This window comes from Brachyhypopomus gauderio, unplaced genomic scaffold, assembly GCF_052324685.1.
Source record: "Brachyhypopomus gauderio isolate BG-103 unplaced genomic scaffold, BGAUD_0.2 sc52, whole genome shotgun sequence".
Taxonomy (NCBI): Eukaryota; Metazoa; Chordata; class Actinopteri; order Gymnotiformes; family Hypopomidae; genus Brachyhypopomus; species Brachyhypopomus gauderio.
In genome coordinates this window covers 2,355,264-2,377,448 of record NW_027506877.1, presented here as the reverse complement: position 1 = coordinate 2,377,448, position 22,185 = coordinate 2,355,264, and the positions used below count along the sequence as shown (strand labels likewise).

Below are 22,185 nucleotides of genomic sequence, written 5' to 3'. Positions count from 1 at the left end.
AGAAAGGTGCAGGAATAATCACAGAGAAGCTGTAGAACAAATACATCTGAACATTTGAATCGGTTAGAGAGTGTGTGGGAAGCCTTTAAGTTTATATACTAGTCACCTCGGTTCTTTGTGCTTGGACTCAAATATCCAAACGTTATGGGGCAGCTACGTTAGGTACCTAGTTGCTATGACAACGTTAGCTAGCTAACGTTAAGTTAGCTAAGTTGTCTTTGAATGTTTTGATGCACAATGTGTCAGAGCCCATTGTAAAACTATTATTAAGTGTTCAATTAAGTACTATTAAGATGTAGCTAACTGTCTGCAATAAGAATGAGAGTAAGAATGTAAAGATAGCCAGCAGGTTGTTGGGTATCTACTGCACTAGTTAGCTGACACATCTGCCGTTATTTCGAAGTAATATTAATTCGGCTCAGGTTATATTGCAAATACTAGAATGACATGGGAATAAAAAGACACATTTAATTGACCAGTAGCTATGGACAAAGACTCTGCTTCAGAAAGACTCTTTTGGTGCCTAATTTTACTGTGAAGCTGTTAATACTGCCTGCTATATCATTAAAAAGTAAACTACATATTCTTACAGCAGCTACTGTTTGTTATAATTTTATTTATCCTAAATGCTGCACAGGCTGTATAAAACTACATCACATTTAAAGTAACATACTTGCTCAAACACAGTAATTAATTGAAGAAAGGTAACTCATTCTAAACAGTGTTAAGTTAGTTACTTTACAGTGTAAGGTTAATTACAAATGCCTTATATGCCATTCTATTATTTTCAGCAAAGATGGGAAACATATCCACCAGGGGGCGATATATTCCAAATGTTTCAGTCCAGGGGTTATTACGTAAGGGTGTTGTGGAATTTCTTCCATCTCTTGATATGAGGAAGGGAAGTCCAACTTTGGGAATAACATTTAAATGTTGTAGTTAAGCACACAGGGACCTTAAACTCATGCGTTTTGAATAAGCACAAAAACACATCTTCTCATTCGAATTTGTAGTTTCGTCAAAACTGAAAACTGCTAAATTAATAAAAGACATTTTAATAATGTGCACTTTATACCTTAGTTCAGCTGCCAGCATGAGCTCCTTGTGAGGATTCAGCGTACACAACATGATGATGCAGATGTGTTGTTGTTTGTTCCTTTGTTTATAAACAGGAAGACTTCAAGAGTGGTTAAGCAAGAAAAATAATTTATTATAATGATGTAACTTTTAGCACATAGGCAAGACATAGCTGCTTCAAGAGCTCACAGCTACATATCCTTACTGCTGGAGAGTGAAGTTCATAATATGCAGAATATATCTTTTCAATGATAAAATAACAAAAATATAATTCCCAATAATATATTGATTTCCCACCCAATTGTCTTCTAGTTCAGAAGGGAAATGGCAAATTTCATATATACTGTTAAAGCTTTTGTTGTTGTTTTTACTGTAATCTGCGATATTATAATTCTCTGTTAGGGTCATCTCATTTATCTCTTTTTATCTCTGTGTTAAAATTTGTCAAAACCATAGCTTAATTTTACATGTTATATACAGAGTGAGTCTTGTCATAGATTCTTGATTTAGGGACTGGTTCGAATGTTACTTACTTCACAGCCATCAGACAGTCTAGAGAAAACTGTCTTGTAGCACAAAGAGAAATAAGTCTTGGCCTAAACTGGCATGAGTTTGTTAACAAAAAAAAACTTGTAATGAAGATGACAGAGTGAGAAACACTTGGAACAGTCTCAGCTATAGTTAAACTGATGTTAACTACAGTGCTTTTAAGAGACTAGGCACTGGCCGGCCCAGTCTCCTCTCTGTTTTACTGTGTTCTCACTTTGCTGGCATGGTTTTCTTTTGGGCAGCAGAGATTCAACTCTCCTCTGTGTACAAACAGGAGCTTCTGTGGGTGCTAATAGGAGAGCTAGATAAAGTGAGATGGAGGGAGAAAGAGTGAGAAACAGAAGCAGTACTATGCTGTGGGTTTCTCTGTTGCCTCACACACACACAATTCCAATACATTACAGTTTGTAAGTTTCACTCTGTGTACACCAGTTTGTGGCACAAATGGCCACTGTCCGTTTTGCCTTAGGTGTACACTAAATGTCTGAATAACAGACTTGGTACAAGGCTTCTAACAGTCTCTTTTTGAAACACATAACTCTTTCTTATGGCTAAGTATTACCACTTTCTCTCCCACTATACTCTCTATACCTCACTCACTCCCCCTTCCTCTGGAAATTGTGAGAGTATTGTTGACCAAAAAGGGGTACAGCACAAAGTACACAAGAGTAATTATGACTGTTATATAGAAGTAATCATAAAAAGAGTAAAAGAAACTCTGCATACTCCTACGGAAGTGCAATACCAAGGCATTTAAAACACAGAGGCTTCACGCCAGAGTACAAGGCAAACAAACACTGGTTGTTGTTTTTTTTTTCATTCACTAAATAGTTAAAACAAGCGTCACTCACTATTTAAATGTAATATTTTGTATTTTCTTAATATATTTTAGATGCTGTCGGAATACCTGAAGGACTGATATAAGAAAAAAAATGCAATATTCAATCTTAGTCCTCAGCGTTCAGGAAAGTCAGAACAGGTTTTTGCCAGGTGAGCTTCCACTCCTGGACTGCAGAGGACGCTCTGGCTCAGTAGCACCAGGTTTCTTGATTCTGATTGCGAGCCAAAGAAAAGCAGTTACAACATGTGGGAATTGAGTTTCTTAAGGAATGGGAAAGAACAAGCAGTCTTTTGAGTGCAGCAGTGACTGCTGGCCAACACACTCTCTTTGTATCTTCAAACATATGACACTGAACCCAGGTCAGGTCAGTTTATCACAGGCAGCTTGCACAATCCTCAAGCAGTTTACTGTGGTTCATAAATCACCATAGAGTGAAGTCCTTCCACGCAGTGACATGGGCAGTGACCACGTACAAACAAATAAAAGTATAAAAAAATAGAACTGAACAGAAAACTGTTGAGCATTTTCTCTCTCTTCCTGACATTCAAAGGCATTCACCACTTGCCTTTTTGGTATGCAAAGTGGTACATCCAGCCTTGATGCATAGTCTGAATGACCATAATGTGAGCAAAAAAAAAAAAAAAAAAAGCACTGTGAGCATAGACAGAATGTTCTGGAAAACACTGCAGCTGTAACTTCAGATTTGGATTCGTGATGGTTAGAGCAGTCCTCAGCACCACTTGGGCCAAAAGACATGGAGACAACAGTAAGAAAACTGAGATCTCTTTAATCATTCACAGTCCTTGGCAACTCTCCTCCCTGATTCTTTGAGTGTTAAACAGTGCACACTCTTTATAAAGAGCTTATACACGTGGATCGGTAGCCAAAATGGGTTTCCTGAGCATCAAGAAACCCCTGAGAGATCTGCCACACTGGACAGCCAGGCTGTCAGACCAAAACCCCAGAAGGGGATTCACAGATTTCTGGCTATAGGGATGTGTCCACACTCTTCTGTTTCAGCCCCTATGATGTTTTCTCATTTGGTATTGTCCTCATTTTCTGCTCTGTGGTGGTTTTGGCTTTTCACTGTGTATATGGGGCACACACACACACACAATATATATATATATCTAGACTGTACCACTATCGACAGTGAGGGAAGATCTATAGATGTTTATTCAGGTGAACTGTATTGCATGATTCATGGTCCATGTTGTAACTTTGATCCCTCTCAAAAATAGGCAGCTTTAAGAGTAAAGTCACAAAAATGGACAGTTTTGTGTCTTTTGCCTATTCTGTCAACTAATTCTTCAATGCATACTTTAGTATATATTCTATACATAGATTTGTAAAGGCTAAATAAATCTTTCTATGGCCTCTTAAATGTTTATTTGGGAAAATCAAAGGCTAATGAAATATAGATTTTTAAGCTGTAAACTATTTCTTGTAATAAAAAGTGCTTTGTTTGAAGGGGTACCAGACCTTGGTTGCAACCTTTGTGGAATGTTTTTGTTTCTGACTAGGACACTCATGCTTGCTCTATGAGCACATTTACCTCAAACAGCTTCCTAATCATACAATATTTTATCTAGTTTACACCTGCCTTAGTCCTGTGTTTAAAATTGAGCATTACAGACCATGGCCACATACATAGGCTGGTGCTCCTTAATTTTTGTAGAGTATCAAAATATTATCATTTGTATATTTCCACAAGAGAGTTCATGTAACATTCTCAGCGGCAGAATTAAAGGCCAACTCAAATATTTTAGAACCTCCCCTTACACTGGGTTCTGTCCTTTTGATTTGGACATTGCTCTACAGCAAAAATACATCAACGGCACAAGAAGTTGACACCCCGGTGTTCCAAAGTAACAACTCAAAAACACCTCACTTCAGACAGAGATCCTGGGAAATGAAACCATTTCGATGTGCAGTAGAGCATTAACAGAAAACCAGCCACAATAGGATCTTACGTGTCATTCTCTACAGGATCGATCACTGCTCTGAAGGAGTCACTTTAGATGGGTCAGTGCCAGTAGCGTCCGGATCCGACTGAGAGAACTCAGTGATGCGGCGAGCCAAAGGGTTGGTGCTCTTTAGCAGTTCCATGGCTGAGACCCGGGTCCCACTACTCGATTTGCTGCTCTTTTTCTGGAGAAGTGCCATGAAGTTCTCGTTTCGCGAGCTTGACCTCGGAGTGCTTCCAAGGGTCAGTGTGCGGATGTCGCTGCTGCTGCTTTTCACAGGTGACACAAGGTTCTGGCGACTGCCAAACGAGTCCACTGGTTCCTTGCGGCCTAAGACTTTCCGCTTGGACCTGTGTAAGAAACATTTTCATTAGGATACTAATTTGTGTATTCAGTTTTCTGCCAGGTTTTGATTCAGTCTTAATCAACTTCTAATTTCTACCTAGAACATTAATCTGGTGAAGTAAGTAAAATGTGCTGATGAACATTTAAAAACTTTTATTGTCTGTGCAAAAACCATAATGAAACCCTGTCAGCAAGACCTGTGTATGATCGTAAAAAGGTCCTCGGTTGTATGGGTTGTAGGTGTGTGAACAAACACATCATCATCTGCCTCTTCGGTGATGTGTAGTTCTGTCTTGTCACTGACAGAGCTGTTATCTTCTAGTGAGGTTTCTGTGGGTGCAATTTGCAGGCAGACATATATACATAAATGCATTTTGTGTGTGAATACATTAAAGAAAATTAAATACAAATCTAATCAAATCAAATGGAATACAAGTAATTCCCACATGACATCGTACAGAATAAATATACATCTAATAAAAACAACATACAAATGTTTCTAATCAAAAACAAACTGGATCATATGTGGTTCTTTGTAAAGATTTTTTTTCCCATAGCATTTTTCGGTTTAGTCATGGGCCATCTGTCTTTCTGTCTTCTGTATGGAGTCTTTTTTCATGCTACTGAGCGTCGTAGTGTGATTGCAACACAAGAAACGATGCTGCTTAGTGTGACAATGAAGACTTTCAACAGCTCCTTTGTTTAATGACAGGCAAAACAGCATAACAGGTAAAACTGAATGGAATGTCAGGAGAAAGGTGTAGGTGGCATACCTGTTACTAGTTCTGTAGTGGGGGTATTTACATCAACATCTTGAACACTTCCAGTATCCTTAATGTCCTCAATAACATCATGATTTTCCAGATTTCCAATAGTGTCCAGGTCTCCTAGATCGTGAAGAGGCACATTGCTCTCATCAATACCTTGGACCTGCTGCTCAATGGGCATTTCCTGGAACTCCTCTTTAGAGGAAGATTCTTCTGTTTCATATGGAGGTGGCCCTATAGGTGACTGAGCACCACTGTCAAGTATGGGAGTCTGTTTCTCTGGAGTGCCATTGGCTTGGCCAGTAGGAGAAGGTAAGAGAAGGATGTTTGGTTTTTTTGGCACTGGTGGAGGAACCTTGGGCTTTTTCTTGTCCAACTCAGTGAAACAGGAGATAGTGTTGTGACTAAGAAGAATCTTGCTTTTGTCCTCTTTCTCTGGGCTGCTGGGAAAGATATATTCTTCCTCTATTGGGATCCCATGTTCTAGGTCAAGTTCAGGTAAAGGGGGTGGGTAGCTGGGCAGCTGTTCTTGAGGTGTGACTGCACATGGACTGATTGGTGATTGAGGTGGCCTCTTAGGTTTGGGCTTTCTTACCACCATATAGATGTTGCCTACTGGCATGGGTCGATCCACAGGAGAGGGTGGTGGAGATTCCTGAGCATGAGGAGAAGATGAGGGAGACTTAAGCATCAGGTTCATGGGTCTCTTAGGCAGTGGTGGCTTTAGTGCAACTGGTGGCTTGGGTGGTTTAGAGCTAGAGGGGGTGATAGGAGGACTGATGTCACGCCCTTGCTCCTCCTCTATGATGTCCGAGGAGCCATCGGCACTATCTTCGAGTTCTGACCGGCTCACTGAGCGAAGTCTGATGTTCCGTAAGTCTGTTGTTGTAACCATAGGCTGCGAAGACTGACTGGGACTAAGTTTTCCTGGCTTGCTGGTTGTAGATGTGTCAGAGTGCCTCCTGCCGGCTTTAGTCTTGGGTTTGACAGAGGACAGGTCAATTTGTGAATTCACAGGTAGCTCAAAAGACAGTCGAGATCGAGATTTGTCCTTTGGGGAGGTGGCCGGAAGGGAGGACTTTCTCTCTGGGATCTTTGGACGCATCTTGCACCCTGCTACAGTGGGACCAGTGATAAGTGAGTTTGCAATAGTTGGGGTGGGAGTTTCAGACTGACTGGAGTAGCCACTAGATGGGGACATGAGACATGGAGGCTTGAATGGAGAGACCTTTGTTTCAGTTTCAACAGAGAGTTGGGAAGGAGAAGTGGCTCGGGAGGTTGATGGTGAATTTAGAGACTCTGAGCTTCCACGCACCTTAATGCACTCTATCACTGTAGTACCTGTGGCAGTGCTGGATCCTGACAATGAGCGGTAAGGATCATTGTTAGACTTCCACTCGTTGAGTTGCCAATGAGGAGGGAAGGCTAGGTCAGTTTCTCTGTCAGGGGGCTGAGAGGTATCAGAGGCTGTCTCCAGACTGCTGTGGGTCTCCTCCTCTGGTTTCGAGGCCATGAGGAACTCGGGCCGGAAAGAGTCTTGGAGATTGTGTTCTCGAGGAATGAAGAGGCTCTTGGGCCTACCGTCTTTTAGGTGCCCATCACCACAATGGTAGGCCATCCCACCGGCCTCTGATAAGTTCTTCATTAGAGACACACTGCGTACAGGAGGTGGTGGCTTCTTCTTGGACTTCTTCAGTGAGATGCTGCGTGACCGTGTCCTCAAACGACCCTCTGGAAAGAAGTCTGACCCTGTAGTGCCAGAGACATTGTCTGTACTAGTGCTGTCTTCAGAGCTGTTGCTTGGGTATAGCATGGCATAATTCTCCCCTTCACGGACCATAGGCACTGTCTCACCTGGACTACATATGTTGTCTGTTGAGCAGAGTGATGCAGAATCCGTTGGCGTTGAAAGAGATCGTTCACGGAATTTGAAAGCGTTGGCACGAGCTGACCTCTTCTCTCGCTCACTCTTATTGAAGCCATTGCCTGCACACGGACTGGCCACTGCACCTTCAGTCTCGTTCCTCTTTCCTGCAAAAGCATTCCCATGTGCGGCTGCATATGGCCTGTGTCCAGAAGGTTCTGAGATGGAGGTGAAAGAGCTGGAGTGTGAGCTCATGGACAAACCAGAGCTGGTTTGGGATGGACACGTATGACCACCTCCTCCAGGAACTGGTGCTAACATCCCAGGTTTGGACAAAGGCTGCTTTGCAACAGGACTAGGGGCCAAAGCAAAGTTATAGGATTCATTCCAGGAAGGAGAGAAGGTGGATCCTTTGGGGCCATTCCAGGAAGGGCTGGGGCACATAAGAGTGGCATGATCCATCAGGCCTGTGGGGGTCTTTGGAGAGGGGGGGACACTGTGCTCCAAGTTACTCTGGGTCTTCCGTAAGGGTATGTGCGGCTCGCCTGTGTTCCCTGTGGTAGGCTCCAAAGATCTGGGCTGGGAGGAGTCAGGTGAACAGGCACCTTGTATCAAATCAACAGCAAGAATCTTGCTGTCACCTGAAAGGAGAGACAAGAATAGAGCTCAAAACTGTGTAAATAGGAATATATTCATTATAATTCTAGGAGAGGCATGCATTTGCTTATGTATTTAAGAAAGGCTGAAGTCCCATACATTTTTCCAAAGGTGCCGAAAGAGAAGATTTATAGTAAAAAAAAAGGAAAGACACATCAAGGCCCAGTGACTTTTCCTGGTTACATCCCCTCGCTCATGGTCCCTATCAGAACTTTTCTAACTTCCTGTTCATCACCTTGGCAGTGCAGCGTGACATCGGGGCCTGCGATCACACTCCTCGGGCGGCGGACGGTCTTTGGGTTGACCGCCGTGTCAGTTCTAAAGGGGGCCTGGAGTTCGCTGGCGTGCTTATCAAAGCTCTGGCCTGAGGCAAGACATGAGATACCACTTCTCAGTCTGAGTGACAGACCGTTGAAGAAAAATGTCTTAGTACGGACAATAAAATTCTACAGATCTAAGAGATTGATCTTCAGACACAAACTATCTTAGACTAAAGCTTGGGGTCAAAGGTGAATGACCACTGGAGATCTCTAAGATTAACCCCTTTAAAAACTCTGGAACAGGACTGTCCAACTCCTGACTTGGACAAGCAGAGTCCAGCCGTTTTGGATGACAAATGTACTAAGCCTGATAATTAAGAGATGAGACTAAATGTAGGCTGGTCTACTGGAGTTGGGCATCCCCTGTTCAAGAGTAATACTGTGCCCAGATCCTATATTTTAGTCTGTATTTTTAGACTAGATGCAGATCATCCAGGTTACATATTTCATATTCCAGATATGTTGTTTCTGGAAACTACTGTTGAAAATATCTGGTGCGTGTGCAACAGATCTGAAATTGGAATGGATCACTGGCATAAATCTGTGGTACGTGTAATAAGAAGTAATGGCCAGCATGAAATGGAGGAATATACTGGTGACCATGGAGGTGCTGTCTAGATTTCACAAAATGAAACAAGACACTAGAGAGTGCACAGTGGCATAATGAATGGTGCGGAGGAAAGGACTAAGATCTATGCTGAAATGATGAAGATGACCAATGCATAGATTTCAAGAATAATTTTCCCTTGGTCACACAACTAACATGCACCTGCCTGACTCAAAGGTACTTTACTCAACCTAAGCTCAACCATAAGGTACATCCCAATATATCCAGGAGCTGGAGACTGTGTTAGTCAGTTATTATACAGTAGATATAATCAAGTCAATCTTGATACCAACAGCACTATTACTGTTTATAAGAAAATGCAGTGGTGAAGAATAAGCTGGACTAAACTAATCAGGGTGTTTTATAAGGTGTGCAGGTGGTAGTGGCACAAGGAAATGCTTTAGCCTGTTCACTAGTGTCACAATGATGTAGTGAATTGATCATAATGTGCTAATTAAACCTTGCTCAGGTTACATACATTACACAAATGCACTCTCTTGGCTCTCTAAGAGAACTCTTTCCCAGAAAACGCCTAAGGAAACCTCATTGCCTCCCAACGCGTGTGCTGACTTCATTCAGGAAAACGCCAAGAAAATGGGAGGTGAACACAAAAGGGCTTTTTCCTCCCTTTCTCCCTTGTATTCAAACATCCTCTCCGTCACTGTCTGTGTGTGTCTCTCTCCTCCCCTCTCTCTCTCACTCCAGGCAGCTTTTCCCATTCCTCCTCACCAAGCTAAGGAGGAAGAGCTAGGTGTTGCCATGGCAACAGCTACCTGTTCATTATCTTCGGCGGGCGGGGGGGGGGGAATGGCACCTCTTTGGGAATTAGACCCCGGGCTGCCCGAGCGTTGCGTTAACTGAGACCTGACCCACACGACTGCACTGAACCCAGAGGTTCAGGGAACAAGAGAGATCAAGAGACGAACAAGCAGGGAGGAGCAGAGAGAGGCATAAAATGAGACTAGAGCTCTGGCAGGAGAGACAAGACAGAGAGACAGACAGACAGCCAGACAGAAAAATACAGGAGAGAAGAGATGGAAAAGCCAGAAGGAGCAAGAGCTGGAGAGTTCGGAGGAAGACTGGGGAGGAGAGCGAGAGAAGAGGTGCTGAGACCATAGAAGACGTGAGATATGAACATGGTGGCACCTTGAGAGAGGCAGTAGGCACTCAAAGGGTAAGAACTGTCGCAGTCCCCATATGAGTGGAAATGAGGAGATTTGGCATGTTCTGTGAGTTATGTCATCCGGGCTAGGCAATTCAAGGTTAAACATGAAAACACCAGTACGAAATGTAACAAGAAAACAATGTGAGGAAGAACTGATCTGTTGCAGGATATCCTAAAATGTCTGACCCCCGTTGGCTCTCAGTTCAGACATGCAACAGTTATGAACAGTTAGGTGAACTAAATGCTACGCAGTATTTAAAACATGTTCATTTAATTGAAACATCCTTTAATTTAGTTTAACTTCAAAATCCAATTTGAGTTAGAGCAAATACAATGTGGTATATCAGTTTCCTAATACAGACTGTCACAGGAAAACATCAGTGCCAATATCAACATGACAGTTATAGGTAATTATTGTGTATTAGGGAGCTCCTCAGTACTGATCCTGTTCTACACTTGGCCTGAACATTCTACTTGTACAAACACATAATTTATTAGCTAATTAACAAGCCTTCATGATGTTATTTGTGTTTTAGAGGCACTCTAAAATGTGCACAGTCAGGGTAAAACTGGACCAAAAGTAGAGAAAACATGTATTTCAGATGTTATCAGTAATTAGTAACTATAATAGTCACTATAAGGAGGGTATCAGCGGTGTATTATCATTGATGAATTTTTATCCAGCTGGAGATTAATATTTGCTAAAAGGCACGAGACACTGCTTTAAAACTGTCCATGGGAAATAATATACATGATACATGACCATATAAAAAATAAAAAATCTTTGCCCAAATCAAATCACGACTCAGAGAAATGATGCAAGAATAAATCTGTTATCACATGCACATAAGCAGTGGAGAATAGGACAGGTGTGTGTTCAGAGTCTGTTACCTGTGACACTGATGGGAACAAGATGGGCAGGGGTGTGTCGGCCCAGGTGCCAGCGAGGTTTCTCAGCAACAGGGGGGCCCAGGGAGGAGTTCCAGCCCAGTAGGGGGCGCTCTGAGCCACAAAGAGCTGGATCCTGAGCCCGGATGCCTACTGACGCTGCTTCATCTTCAAGCACCTGCTTATTTGCTGGCTAAAGAAAGGGGAACACGTGATCTAGTTGAAGGAGATTCTTCATGAATATTCATGATACAAGTGAAACCCTTCATTAATTACATTCTTTCTCTGATAGTGTATCAACTGAAAGTTGATAAAAGGAACGTATTACAGAGGACATTCACAAACATTAAAACTAGTGTTGTTGCCACAAGAATTCCACACAACAAACGGTTATTTTTTTGCTAAGCACATACAGTTGAATTGAAATCCAGTATTACACAGAAATTAGAAGGAAATTTTAAGCCATTGTTACAGCATTGCACTCAGCAGTGAATATAATGACAAAGGATCCATCCATGTTTCGAAAACAGAATGGAAGGCATATTTGTGGTGCCGAAATGTTCTCCAAAACCTGCACACACTGCAGTGAGAAGATAATTACCAGGAAAACAAACTCAGGCTTCTTGTTGCTGAGTGAAGAAGGTGATCGGTTAAGCCCAGTGGAAGTGTCCTCTGAGCTCTGAGAGGAGGGGTGCCGAAAGGTCTGGCCGGTTACCCGGTTATCGTATAATTGCTCTTCGAAGTCTGCACACAAACAGGAAAGTTCAGCTAGTATTAGAATTAGCATTAACATTAACACAGACTGAGCTTTTTCTCAAAGTGGCCAAACCTTGAGAGACGGTATAATTCTGTATATACAGCAGTATCTCCTAGTCTTTACAATCTCTCTGTTATTTAATGTCTCTGTCCCTATGAACAGTTTGACTGCCATTTTAACTCGCGCCAAAATATTCCATTTGAGTCCCCCACTCCACCCCTGTGTCCATTCAAATGCCCTAAAATACTCCATCCTCCCAGCCACACACACACAAAATCCAACTTATCCCTTCCTCCCACTAGCTCCTGTGTGTGTGTGTGTGTGTGTGTGTGTGTGTGTGTGTGTGTGTGTGTGTGTGTGTGTGTGTGTGTGTGTGTGTGTGTGTGTGTCTTAGAGGCAGTGAACTTGATGCCTCTAAGCAGAACAGGGATGCCGCAATCTCAGAGTCCGGTTGCCTAGCAATGGTTGGTGCTCGGAAACAATGGAATGCCTCTTGAGTCAACAATAGCCCCTAGCCCAAGGGCCCCAGGCTAAAGCGTAAGGACCATCCATACACATACAGCATACAGGGCTAGGACAGTGCCGAAGACCCTAGTCTGTGCTACTCATTCTGTAGCGCAGCTGATAGAACAGGTAGAGCCAAGTATTTACACCACCTAGGTCACGGGTTAAGTTCTCAGGGCAGTGCACATCACTTTGTACAGTGCTCAATGTAAATTGCTCTGGATTAGAGTTAGTGTATCAGATGCAGAAATGTAAATAACACAACACTGAGATACAAGAGCAGGATGAAGACTAAGGCACGTCACATACGGTACCAGTCACCACAGAGGGGTAATAATTACTATACCTACTACTCATGTTACTAAAAAGTAGCCAGAGTCAATAAGAGCACTGTGCCTTCACATCAAACACCAGTCAGTGTTTCTCAGGTAGACTTACTGCAACCATGATCTTGTAGGTTCACACTCCTTCAGCAGGAGAACAGCAAAATGTGTTTTACAAGCCAGTATGAACAGTTCCATTGAGGGAGAGAAAGCCTCAACCCAGCAGATTAAAACCCAAGAAACAACTGTGTGATAATCGGAGAAAGTCTCAAGGGGGTTTTCCAAGACTGCTGATATTTCCTTTTTTCCCCCTAGACATAAGGACCTTGATCAGCACTCCTGCTTGTTGAAGCTTGACTCAGTACATACAGCTCTGCCATCTACACCACTGATCTCCCTCAGAAGAATACCAGCGTCACCACAGCAGTGGCAGTAACAGGTGTCTGTAGACATGGTAGCTCTTACTTTTAGGCATGGCCCACCAGCTGTGCCATGACCGGATCACTCCATCCACCAGCACAGTCCCCGGGACCCAAACTCCATCTCAAACCACGCGTAATTCCCCTCTGATGAACACGAGCACCCTTATTGTTAAACATTCCCTTCTGTTAGAACCGAAACCTCCTGTCATAGCTCACGTCAATGGTGAGTGTTTAGTTACACTGACCTCCCCAGCACTGTTAAACGAAGCCACTCGGTTGTACTCAAACTAAAGCCTCTGATCATTCAGACCTGCGCATGCCCAAAAGCAACGGTGATCGATGCACGTGTCTGAGGCGCACGGCCTGAACTCACCAGACGTCGACTCATACAGGCGTCTTTGTGAAAGCAAAAACCCGGCTTTGAAGACCTTGCAAACCACTTTAAAGGACAGGTTGTGAAAGAGAAGTTAATAGAGGATACACTGGACTGTGCGTTCTGTGTGTGTGTGTGTGTGTGTGTGTGTGTGAGTGTGTGTGTGTGTGTGTGTGTGTGTGTGTGTGTGTGGTTTGGACCTGCCCTCCCTTCTTTCTCTAACCTGGCTTGGGACGCTCAGCAGCAGCCGAACGCCGCTGGGACATAAACATCTCCATTCCAATCAGCCAATCAGGTTGCTCCTGCAGACACACAGGCAGCCAGTCATGCATGCAGAATCCCTACACCAGCCATGAATAACCTCAAAGCATCTCCTCTAACAAGATGCACCCCTGAAAGCAGCCATTTATTAAATATGGGTCAGTCCTTTTTCTTGTGTGTCCACAGACGCAATGGGACTGGTGGGAGAAACAATACCTCCTTTCTTGTCCACTGGGGCTGTTCTGTTTTGTTTTTCTTTTTCCTCCTTTCTCTCTGGTCTTTTGATCACCATTAGGGAAGGGGGGGGGGGTGCTGAGATTGGTGGGGAAACTAGTAAATGTTGTCCTGCTGGTCAGCCATGCTTTCTACTTAGGATGATTCTAACAAAAAGCCCTATGTGTTAGTGGGAGGCTACAGTAGGGATGTGCAGTAGGTGGACAGTACCAAACTACCAAGCGGAACATGATGGATCAACATCATACTGGGTATTATACTGTGACTTCCTGGTAATTTTGATCAGTTATAGATAAACTCATACACATACACTTTGTGACACGTTTCACCACCGTACGCGTTGCTTCAAAACCCAACAGCTAATGGGGTCTTCGTGCTCACCCCCGGAAAGCTAACAGTGAAGCTCTAGATTGAAAGACCCTTTGATCTCTGATTTGTTCAGCTACAATAAGTGCATTTAAAAGCAAATAAAAGCAAGCCATTTCTTTCCTATAGCGTTATGTTCACTAATGGTTTGCAAACAAAGGCCAGTTGGACAATACAGAGAAAACACAATAGAATGTCTGGTAGCTGGTTGGTTCATTGCTCTAACGTTAGGTAAATACATTTCATTCATAAGCATGAAATGTACCATTTTTTTAGCATAATGTTCAGAAAGTTCACTGAAAGCTGAAATCGTTCAGTCGCTCTCCATTTGGAAAGACGTTAATTATTTATTGTACTTCGCTAAATCTAAACGAACCTAAGGTAGATGTACTTTTCCAGTTGAGTAAAACTGATGTGAAACTCTGTGATTATACCAGTTATTGTAACCATGCATTTAACTTTTACCAACAATAAGGCAAATAATCTTTAACCATGATCTCCTTAATTTAAACGTTTTCCCCCTCCAAAAATGGCAGTCCTATAGTTAACGATCCAGATCTCGTGTATCAGCTCTGGACATATGAAGATCAGAACTGTGTGCCTAGAATGCACAGTATTGCACACAGACACATACGCACACTGACCACCCACTCATCACTGTGTACGCTGCCCTTTCGATATGATACAGGGGACATCAAGTACTGTAACAGAGGCAAGCGCACACACTCACACACACACACACAGATGATTAACATCTGCTCATCCTTCACAATTATTCATTAATGTGCAGAAAGGAAAGAATAGACTGAAAGAGAGAAGAGGAGGAAGAGAGCCAGGGAGGGAAATGCAACCTGCGTACACACACACACACACACACACACACACACACACACACACAAGCATCAGGAGGTATCTGTATAGATGTACTCATTCAGGAAAGTATGAGAGTGAGATGAACAGAGGAGTAGCGACTGCATATTTTCATAAAGCTAAATAAATATGATTGATTATGGGGAAGAGCAAGCATGAGTCAGAGAGAGAGAGAGAGAGAGAGAGAGAGAGAGAGAGAGAGAGAGAGAGAGAGAGAGAGAGAGAGAGAGGACGGAAGAGAGAACACAGGGAGGCAGGATGGAGGGAAAACACAAACACACTCCCTATCAGGCAGACAAGATCATTCAGAATGGAAATCAAACCTGGCACGCTCATACAGGCACGGAAGACACAGGCATGCACACGCGCGCACAAACACACCTCGAATACACGCGGACACACAACCAAAACATGCGTGGCAATCTGAACACACGAAAGAGCCGAAGGATCGAGCTCACCGACAACACCGAACACTCTCGAGCCCCTCAGTCACAGGCACTGCCACACACACACACACACACACACACACACACACACACACACACACACACACACACACACACACACACGCACACCTACCTTGTAGCAGGCTCTGGAGGTTGAGCTGAGCCTCCTGGTGCAGCTCCTGCACACACTCCGGCCTACTCCACGAGCCGAACACGTTCACATGCTGTTGCCATGACGATTGGAAGTGGGCCGTTCGCCTGCTCTCTGAGTCCAAGTTGGTGGTGGCTGGCAGTGGGAAAGAGAGAGAGAGGGAGAGAGAGGGAGGGAGAGAGAGAGATAGAGAGGGAGGGAGAGAAAGAAAAGGGAGGGAGAGAGAGGAAGATAGGGAGAGCGGGAGAGAGAGGGAGAGAGAGAGGGATGTAGGCAGGAAGATAGATAAAGAGGAAGAAATGAGAGGACAGAAGAGAGGGAGGAGAGAGAAATACATAAATAAAGATTTATGACATTTACATGGTTAATATCTAGAGAGGAAGGCTGGATAGTGCTGTGTTGAGATGGTGCTGTGTTCAGATAGAGTTGTGTTGAGATGGTGCTGTGTTCAGATAGAGTTGTGTTCAGATAGAGCTGTGTTCAGATAGAGTTGTGTTCAGATGGTGCTGTGTTCAGATGGTGCTGTGTTGAGATAAAGTTAACCTTGCAGTCAAAGAGCTGCATCACTGTCATCACTAAAGCAATTCATTCATCAGGACAGGGGTGTGTTTATTTGCAGGAGACAGGATCAAACACGTCAAAGCAGTACTGATGCAGTTCGTTATTTCAGACCATTTTTGTAAGAAAGCAGGTCTGTTTAGTGCAGCATCACATGTTTAAAGCCAAAGGGGCAATTCTGGCCTCGTAATCTTCTAATGAACTTCTCAGTATTGCAGTTTACTTACAGGAGGGTTACAATCAGCAGTAACTACATTCATCCAATCAGAGCACTGAAATCAACTCAATCCAATCTAATCAGAGCACTGAAATATCAGATGTACAAGTTGTACTGATATGTTCTGCATAAGACTAAATTGTCCAACCACCGGTTCTCACCCTAATGACATCCAGACTTAAGAAGACCTTCCAGAACTACAGCAGAATGTGCGTATGTGACCACAGGTCAGGGGACTGTTGCATATTGCATGTTTTACAATTGCTGGTTAAGGTTTGGGGATGGCTATGCAGCACATCATTCATCACCTCTGTAGTTTAATGAAGAGGAATTAAACAAGGAATAAAAATTATTTAATCTTTAATTATGTTACCTCTACTCTCTGAGGCAAGATTCCCTCATTATTAGAGAGTAACTTATTAAGATATGAGACAGAGAGAAGGAGAGAGAGGAAGGTTAAAAGAAAAGGATAAAGAAGTCACTGGTTTATCCCCACAGATGCGCATTAGAGCACCCTTGGAAAATGGACACAAAAATACACAGTGTCTTTTTGAGAATGAAAATGCTCTTTACAAACAATGCAGCAGCCTTAAAAAGCCGGTGAACGCTTCTGTCTTCACACGTCTCCCTCACCCAGGAACAACAAACACTGTTGGTTTTAGCCACGTGGCCGTTACCTCAGCACAGATCTACGGCGGTCCTGTCACGAGGTCGTTTACTGCCCCCTTGCAGGAGAATAAATAAGGCAGCAGCCCTTTTGTAACTCACCGCAATCGTTTTGGTTTTATTTCATTTTTGAATCCTTTTTTTTTTCTCATTTCAGGTTGTTTCATTTCATGCCTACCCACAAATATGATCCGTCAGACCTTGTCGAAGGCTCCAACCTTTAACCCCTTCGGTGGAATGAACTGACACACGCCCGCCCATCAAGGGCTCCTCACAACATCTGAATCCCTGCATGTACAGTTCCATGCATGCTCTGCTTAATTAGCCAAGTACATTCGCCCTCATTAACAGCGTGTTATCTAGCATGAACTGAGGAGTTCCTCCAGGGCTCCAGGACGTTAAACAAGGCCCAGTGGCTCCGCACCAGCGCTCCGGTGCCTGTGGTTCTAATCGCTGTGAAGGGGAGGCAATTCCAAGGGCTCGCAGCCAAATCCGCAAACTCCAAAGAGGCTTCTGCAGCGGACTAAACCCACTTAAGAGCAGAGCTGTTCCCTTCTTCCATTCAGGCCCTATGTTTGGCATTTTTTCACATTAACCAACACACAAGGAAAAAGCCCAGACAAGAGGCTCTCAGACAGAAACACTGTGAAACATTTCAAACACCATTTCAACAATATTACAATGTTTATAACATAAACATTATAAATACAGACATCTTAAAGACATTATATGGTTATTATAACTTTGGAAAAGGGCAATGGATCATCAAATACCAACAAATCTCAGCACAGTCCAATGCATGAACACCACTGTTTCAGAGCAACAAAAGTACAACAGCTTTTCAGAGTGTGAATACTGTCAACAACAGGTAGGGGGCGACAGAGAGGCTGAGTCATTTATTTATATTATCTGCTGTTTGTCTTTGGATGCAGAAACCTTTAACCTGGACGGGTCTGGGCAACTTGAGATGAGCGTGGTGGTTGACGGGCAGGCATACAGCAGCTAACCTGTGGAATAGTGTGTTCAAAACGTCAGATTTTCACAGGAATTCGTTCCTACTTTCTGGAGTTGCCATCAGAAGCTGCATCCTGAGGGCTGATCCAACCTGTGTGTCACTCTGCAGTGCACAGAGTACGTTCAGTCTTGGGAAAATGGCACAAAAGCGTGGGGGAATGGAATGTGCATGTGGCGTCGCTAGAGATTGGCTCCCTTAACACACACACACACACACACACACACACACACACACACACACATACACACACACACACACACACCGACACGTGCAAACAGATGTACATAGCACAGAGCCAAAAAGTGATTTGGGTGGACTAGGTAATGGGATACTCTTATAATGGTAGAGTCTGTGTTTCTTATGTGTTGTCTTATGAAAGGACCATAACTGGGACCTATGATGTCACCCTAGATGGCTTCTTACTGCACAATTTACACAGTGTAAATGTTTCTTTAGACACTTCTGGAAAATAACTTCTGAAGATCTCTCTTCACACACACACACACACACACATGCACACATGCACACACACACACACACGCACACACACGCACACACATGCACACACATGCACACACACGCCAAGGCTTCAAAGTGTGTTTCTGAGTCGTGATCGCACAGAGAGAGCTGCCAGAAGCAATTGCTCTCAGAAGGTAATTGTAGTGACAAGAATCCCAATTCAGACCCTCTCCGTCTGCCTCCAAAACTCTTCCCTCTCTATGTCTCTCTCTCCCTTTCTTTCTCTCTTCCACTGATGTGTGAGATTGGAGCCTTTCCACGCAGTGAAGCTTAAACAGCATCTGATGGTGTCTTTGCATGGTGCAGATAGAGAAAGCAGTCACGCTGATTACATGGTGAGAAGAGGTCTCGGCATCGCACTGGCCTGCACCATCTCACCTCCATGAACAGACTCCGCACATGATGTTCCTGAGACCTTTTAAAGACCTGCCACATTTCACAGCTTGGCACCACTGAATTATTATATTTTTTGTGCAGTCAGACTGGGCGAACAATCTTGCCTGTTCAGTGCATTTCACAGTCAGAGGAAGGCAGACAAACCCAGCTCATTATCCCAGTCCAATCGATCATTCTTATTCACATCCGCGTATTGCTCAGATCAGCCAGCCAAGCTTAAACGCAGAGGGGAGAAAGTCGGTTTTGCACTTTGGAAAGTGACAGTAGCTCATCTCCTGACTGGCAGACGTTTAAGGCTACAGTGTAAAATACAGGGATTTTGCAAAGGGTGGAAAATCTGATAAAGTGCCGAGCCAGCCGGTCCAGACTCACTCCTTACATGGATACAGATCATATTCATGGAAAAAAGACATGTTATTTTTCCACTTTGTTATGTCTTCTCCATGGTTACTGTATCTACAGTGCCGAGCCCCAAGAGTGAAGATAATATGATCACACAGAAGAAAAAAAAAGATAAAATGACAGAGTGGACGCGTCAGAAACGCTGCATACACCACACAGAAGTCGTGCGTGCGCACACAGCCCTAAAGCCAAAAAAAAATCAGGACTATTAAACTACTGTTGCAGGGTAACACACAGACACACACCTAGCTGGCATTGCTAGAGTGGAGGTTACAGTAATGGCTAATAACAGATGGACAAGCAAGTGTTAGTGAAGCTGTGTGTGTGTGTGTGCTGAGTAACGGACCTGCTGCTTCCTCCGCCCTCTCTGCTCTGCTCCACCTCCAGCCCACCCGCCCCACTGCCCATGTGGGCCTGGGTGTGTGTGACACTGAGTGACGGGAAAACACAGAATGTGAGAGCAAGTGTGTCTGTGGGTCAGTGTGTCCAATAAGCACATTTACACACACACACACACACACACACACACACACACACACACACACACACACACACACACACACACACACACACACACACACACACACAGGATGTGGCTGACAGGCAGAAGGAGGAAATGGAGGCAGTGGCCTTTCATGGGTTAATCCCTGTCCACCCTGCCATCCTCAACCTCCAACACTTGAGCCAATCACATGAGCACATCACGCGAGCCAATCGCGTGAGCCCATCACTGCCCGGCTGTCCAACCCCTCACTGCAGAGCGGGCTTTGCTGACATCACACAATCTTGGCTCACCTACTCCTTCCTCCATGTTTGGACTCAAATTCTTGTCCAAAAAAACTATCCTTGTTTTTTGCTAAAGTAATAAAGCATTTAAAACCCTTATAAGGAATGCTTTTTTTTAAATGAAGAATACCTATTTTTATCTTAAGGTCTTGAAATGTTTTATGTCAGCTGCACTGCGTCTATAACTAATATGGCAAGAGAAGCAGCCCTTTATAAAGTTACTCATTAACTTGGTTCAGAGCACCATCTGTATTTCTAAAATGAGACGGTCTGACTTAATCCCAGCCTACACTATAAAGCAAGAAATGAGTCTAAATGCCTTCCGCTTCAGGTGTGAAGACAGGATTTTAAGAGGTTTCACCCACCCCCCTCCCCCATGATGACAAGATGTCTCCGCGCTGAAAAGCCTAGGACCCTCACTAGAGAGACACACACAAAGGACAGGTGGAGTAGCATGTCTCTGACAGGTCCTCTCCTCCAGGGACACCTCCCCTAACGGGAGAAGACAAGAGGTGATAAATTCGCACCCACCTGTCATGTACTCAGAGGAGCCTGAGACGTGAACGCCTGTGTGTCTGGTACAAAAAGGTAGAAAAACAAAATACAGTTTAAAGTAGTCACAAACTACTTTTAGTTTCAACAAAAAGAAGGAAAACACAGATCAAACTTTACAGTGGAGAATAAAAATGGGCTTTGTTTACTGAAAATGTTTGTACCATGTTTTGGCGAGTATGAACGTATGATAATTTGGCAATAGTATTAACAGTTCAGTGTTCAGAGATTGCCTTAGTCTATAAACTTTTCCCTGCTAATTTTAGCTCTTAGCACCATCTGACATAGGATTGTCACTTAGCAACTAATTAAAATGAATAAAAAGCCTATATTTGACAGATTGCAGCTTAGCTAACAGAACATTTGGCAGTGCAACCTTCCAAAGTCCACTGTAGACCCACAAAGACGCCGGTGAGACCCGATTCGGCTGGAGACCTGGCAGAGAGTGACTCACACCGAACAAGGAGGATCACTGCTCCTCCAAGCAAAACAAAGCAAATAGATCTCATGGTCTCATGCTACGAACGAAGATAATAATCGTGTGATTGGTACACACATATCAGGTACCCATATTGGTGTATAATTGCCATCTTTAATCTGGGCCTAATTCCAGCAGCAGCAATGTTGGAAGTAGATTTTGGAACAGCGTGGAAGAAATCCGGTGCAAGGAAATCGGACCGGTGGTTGGCTCCAAAGCTCGCCGCAGCAGTTTCTCACAGTTATAACACCATGTGGATGAGCTGCAATTCAGTGACAGTGACAGTGCGATTCAATGCGATTGTGGTCACTGCACATGTGCTATCACACAGTGGAACTGATGACGATGGATTACATTTCTTGGGTATATCGTCAATCTGAGAATCATTCCGATTCCATTCCAGTAATCCCATACAAATTGCAAAACCTATGTAAGCCAGAACCTAAATGTGCCTAAAAAACTGTCAACCTTATGTCTAAAATCACAAACCCCAAGCAAAGGCAACATGCAGAACTCAGATAAAAAGACTGTTTATGTTTATTTTTTTAATTAAAAAAACATTAATCAGCAGTGATGCAGGTCACAAGTTCACTGGGCAATTTAGAGTGTTGTGACTGGCTGAATTTTCCATCCCTCACTGGTGTTGACACAAAGCTTCTAGAACAATCCCTCAGGAAGGCACCAATATGATGTCATCCATCCAACACTGCCTGCCAGCTACTGGTTTGCTTTGGCTCTGAGTCTTATAGTATATCTTTAACTCACTGGGAAACTACAACCCCCACACGGCCCTTTAAGCCTGTACATGAAAGCATGCTTCACACGCTTCCAGCCAAATGTCC

The 22,185-nt window shown here is 43.7% G+C and overlaps 1 protein-coding gene across 9 annotated transcripts in view; it reads right to left on the bottom strand.

Moving 5' to 3' along the window:
* Positions 1-1,189: 1,189 nt before the first annotated feature.
* The window catches only part of nhsl2 (NHS-like 2), a 56,201-nt gene continuing 35,205 nt past the window's right edge, over positions 1,190-22,185 (bottom strand). For 5 of the 9 annotated variants that reach the window (XM_076987505.1, XM_076987507.1, XM_076987511.1 and 2 more), the window contains 7 exons: positions 15,737-15,889; positions 11,649-11,791; positions 11,051-11,240; positions 8,303-8,431; positions 5,553-8,051; positions 4,977-5,109; positions 1,190-4,784 (listed from right to left, as the gene is read on the bottom strand). In XM_076987505.1, the coding sequence (XP_076843620.1) occupies positions 4,463-4,784; positions 4,977-5,109; positions 5,553-8,051; positions 8,303-8,431; positions 11,051-11,240; positions 11,649-11,791; positions 15,737-15,889 (3,569 nt within the window). In that variant the 3' untranslated portion in view covers positions 1,190-4,462. Of the gene's footprint in view, positions 4,785-4,976; positions 5,110-5,552; positions 8,052-8,302; positions 8,432-11,050; positions 11,241-11,648; positions 11,792-13,649; positions 13,729-15,736; positions 15,890-19,873; positions 19,958-20,844; positions 20,867-22,185 lie in introns of those variants that run through there. The other 4 variants (XM_076987513.1, XM_076987512.1, XM_076987508.1 and 1 more) reach the window with 3 other exon arrangements.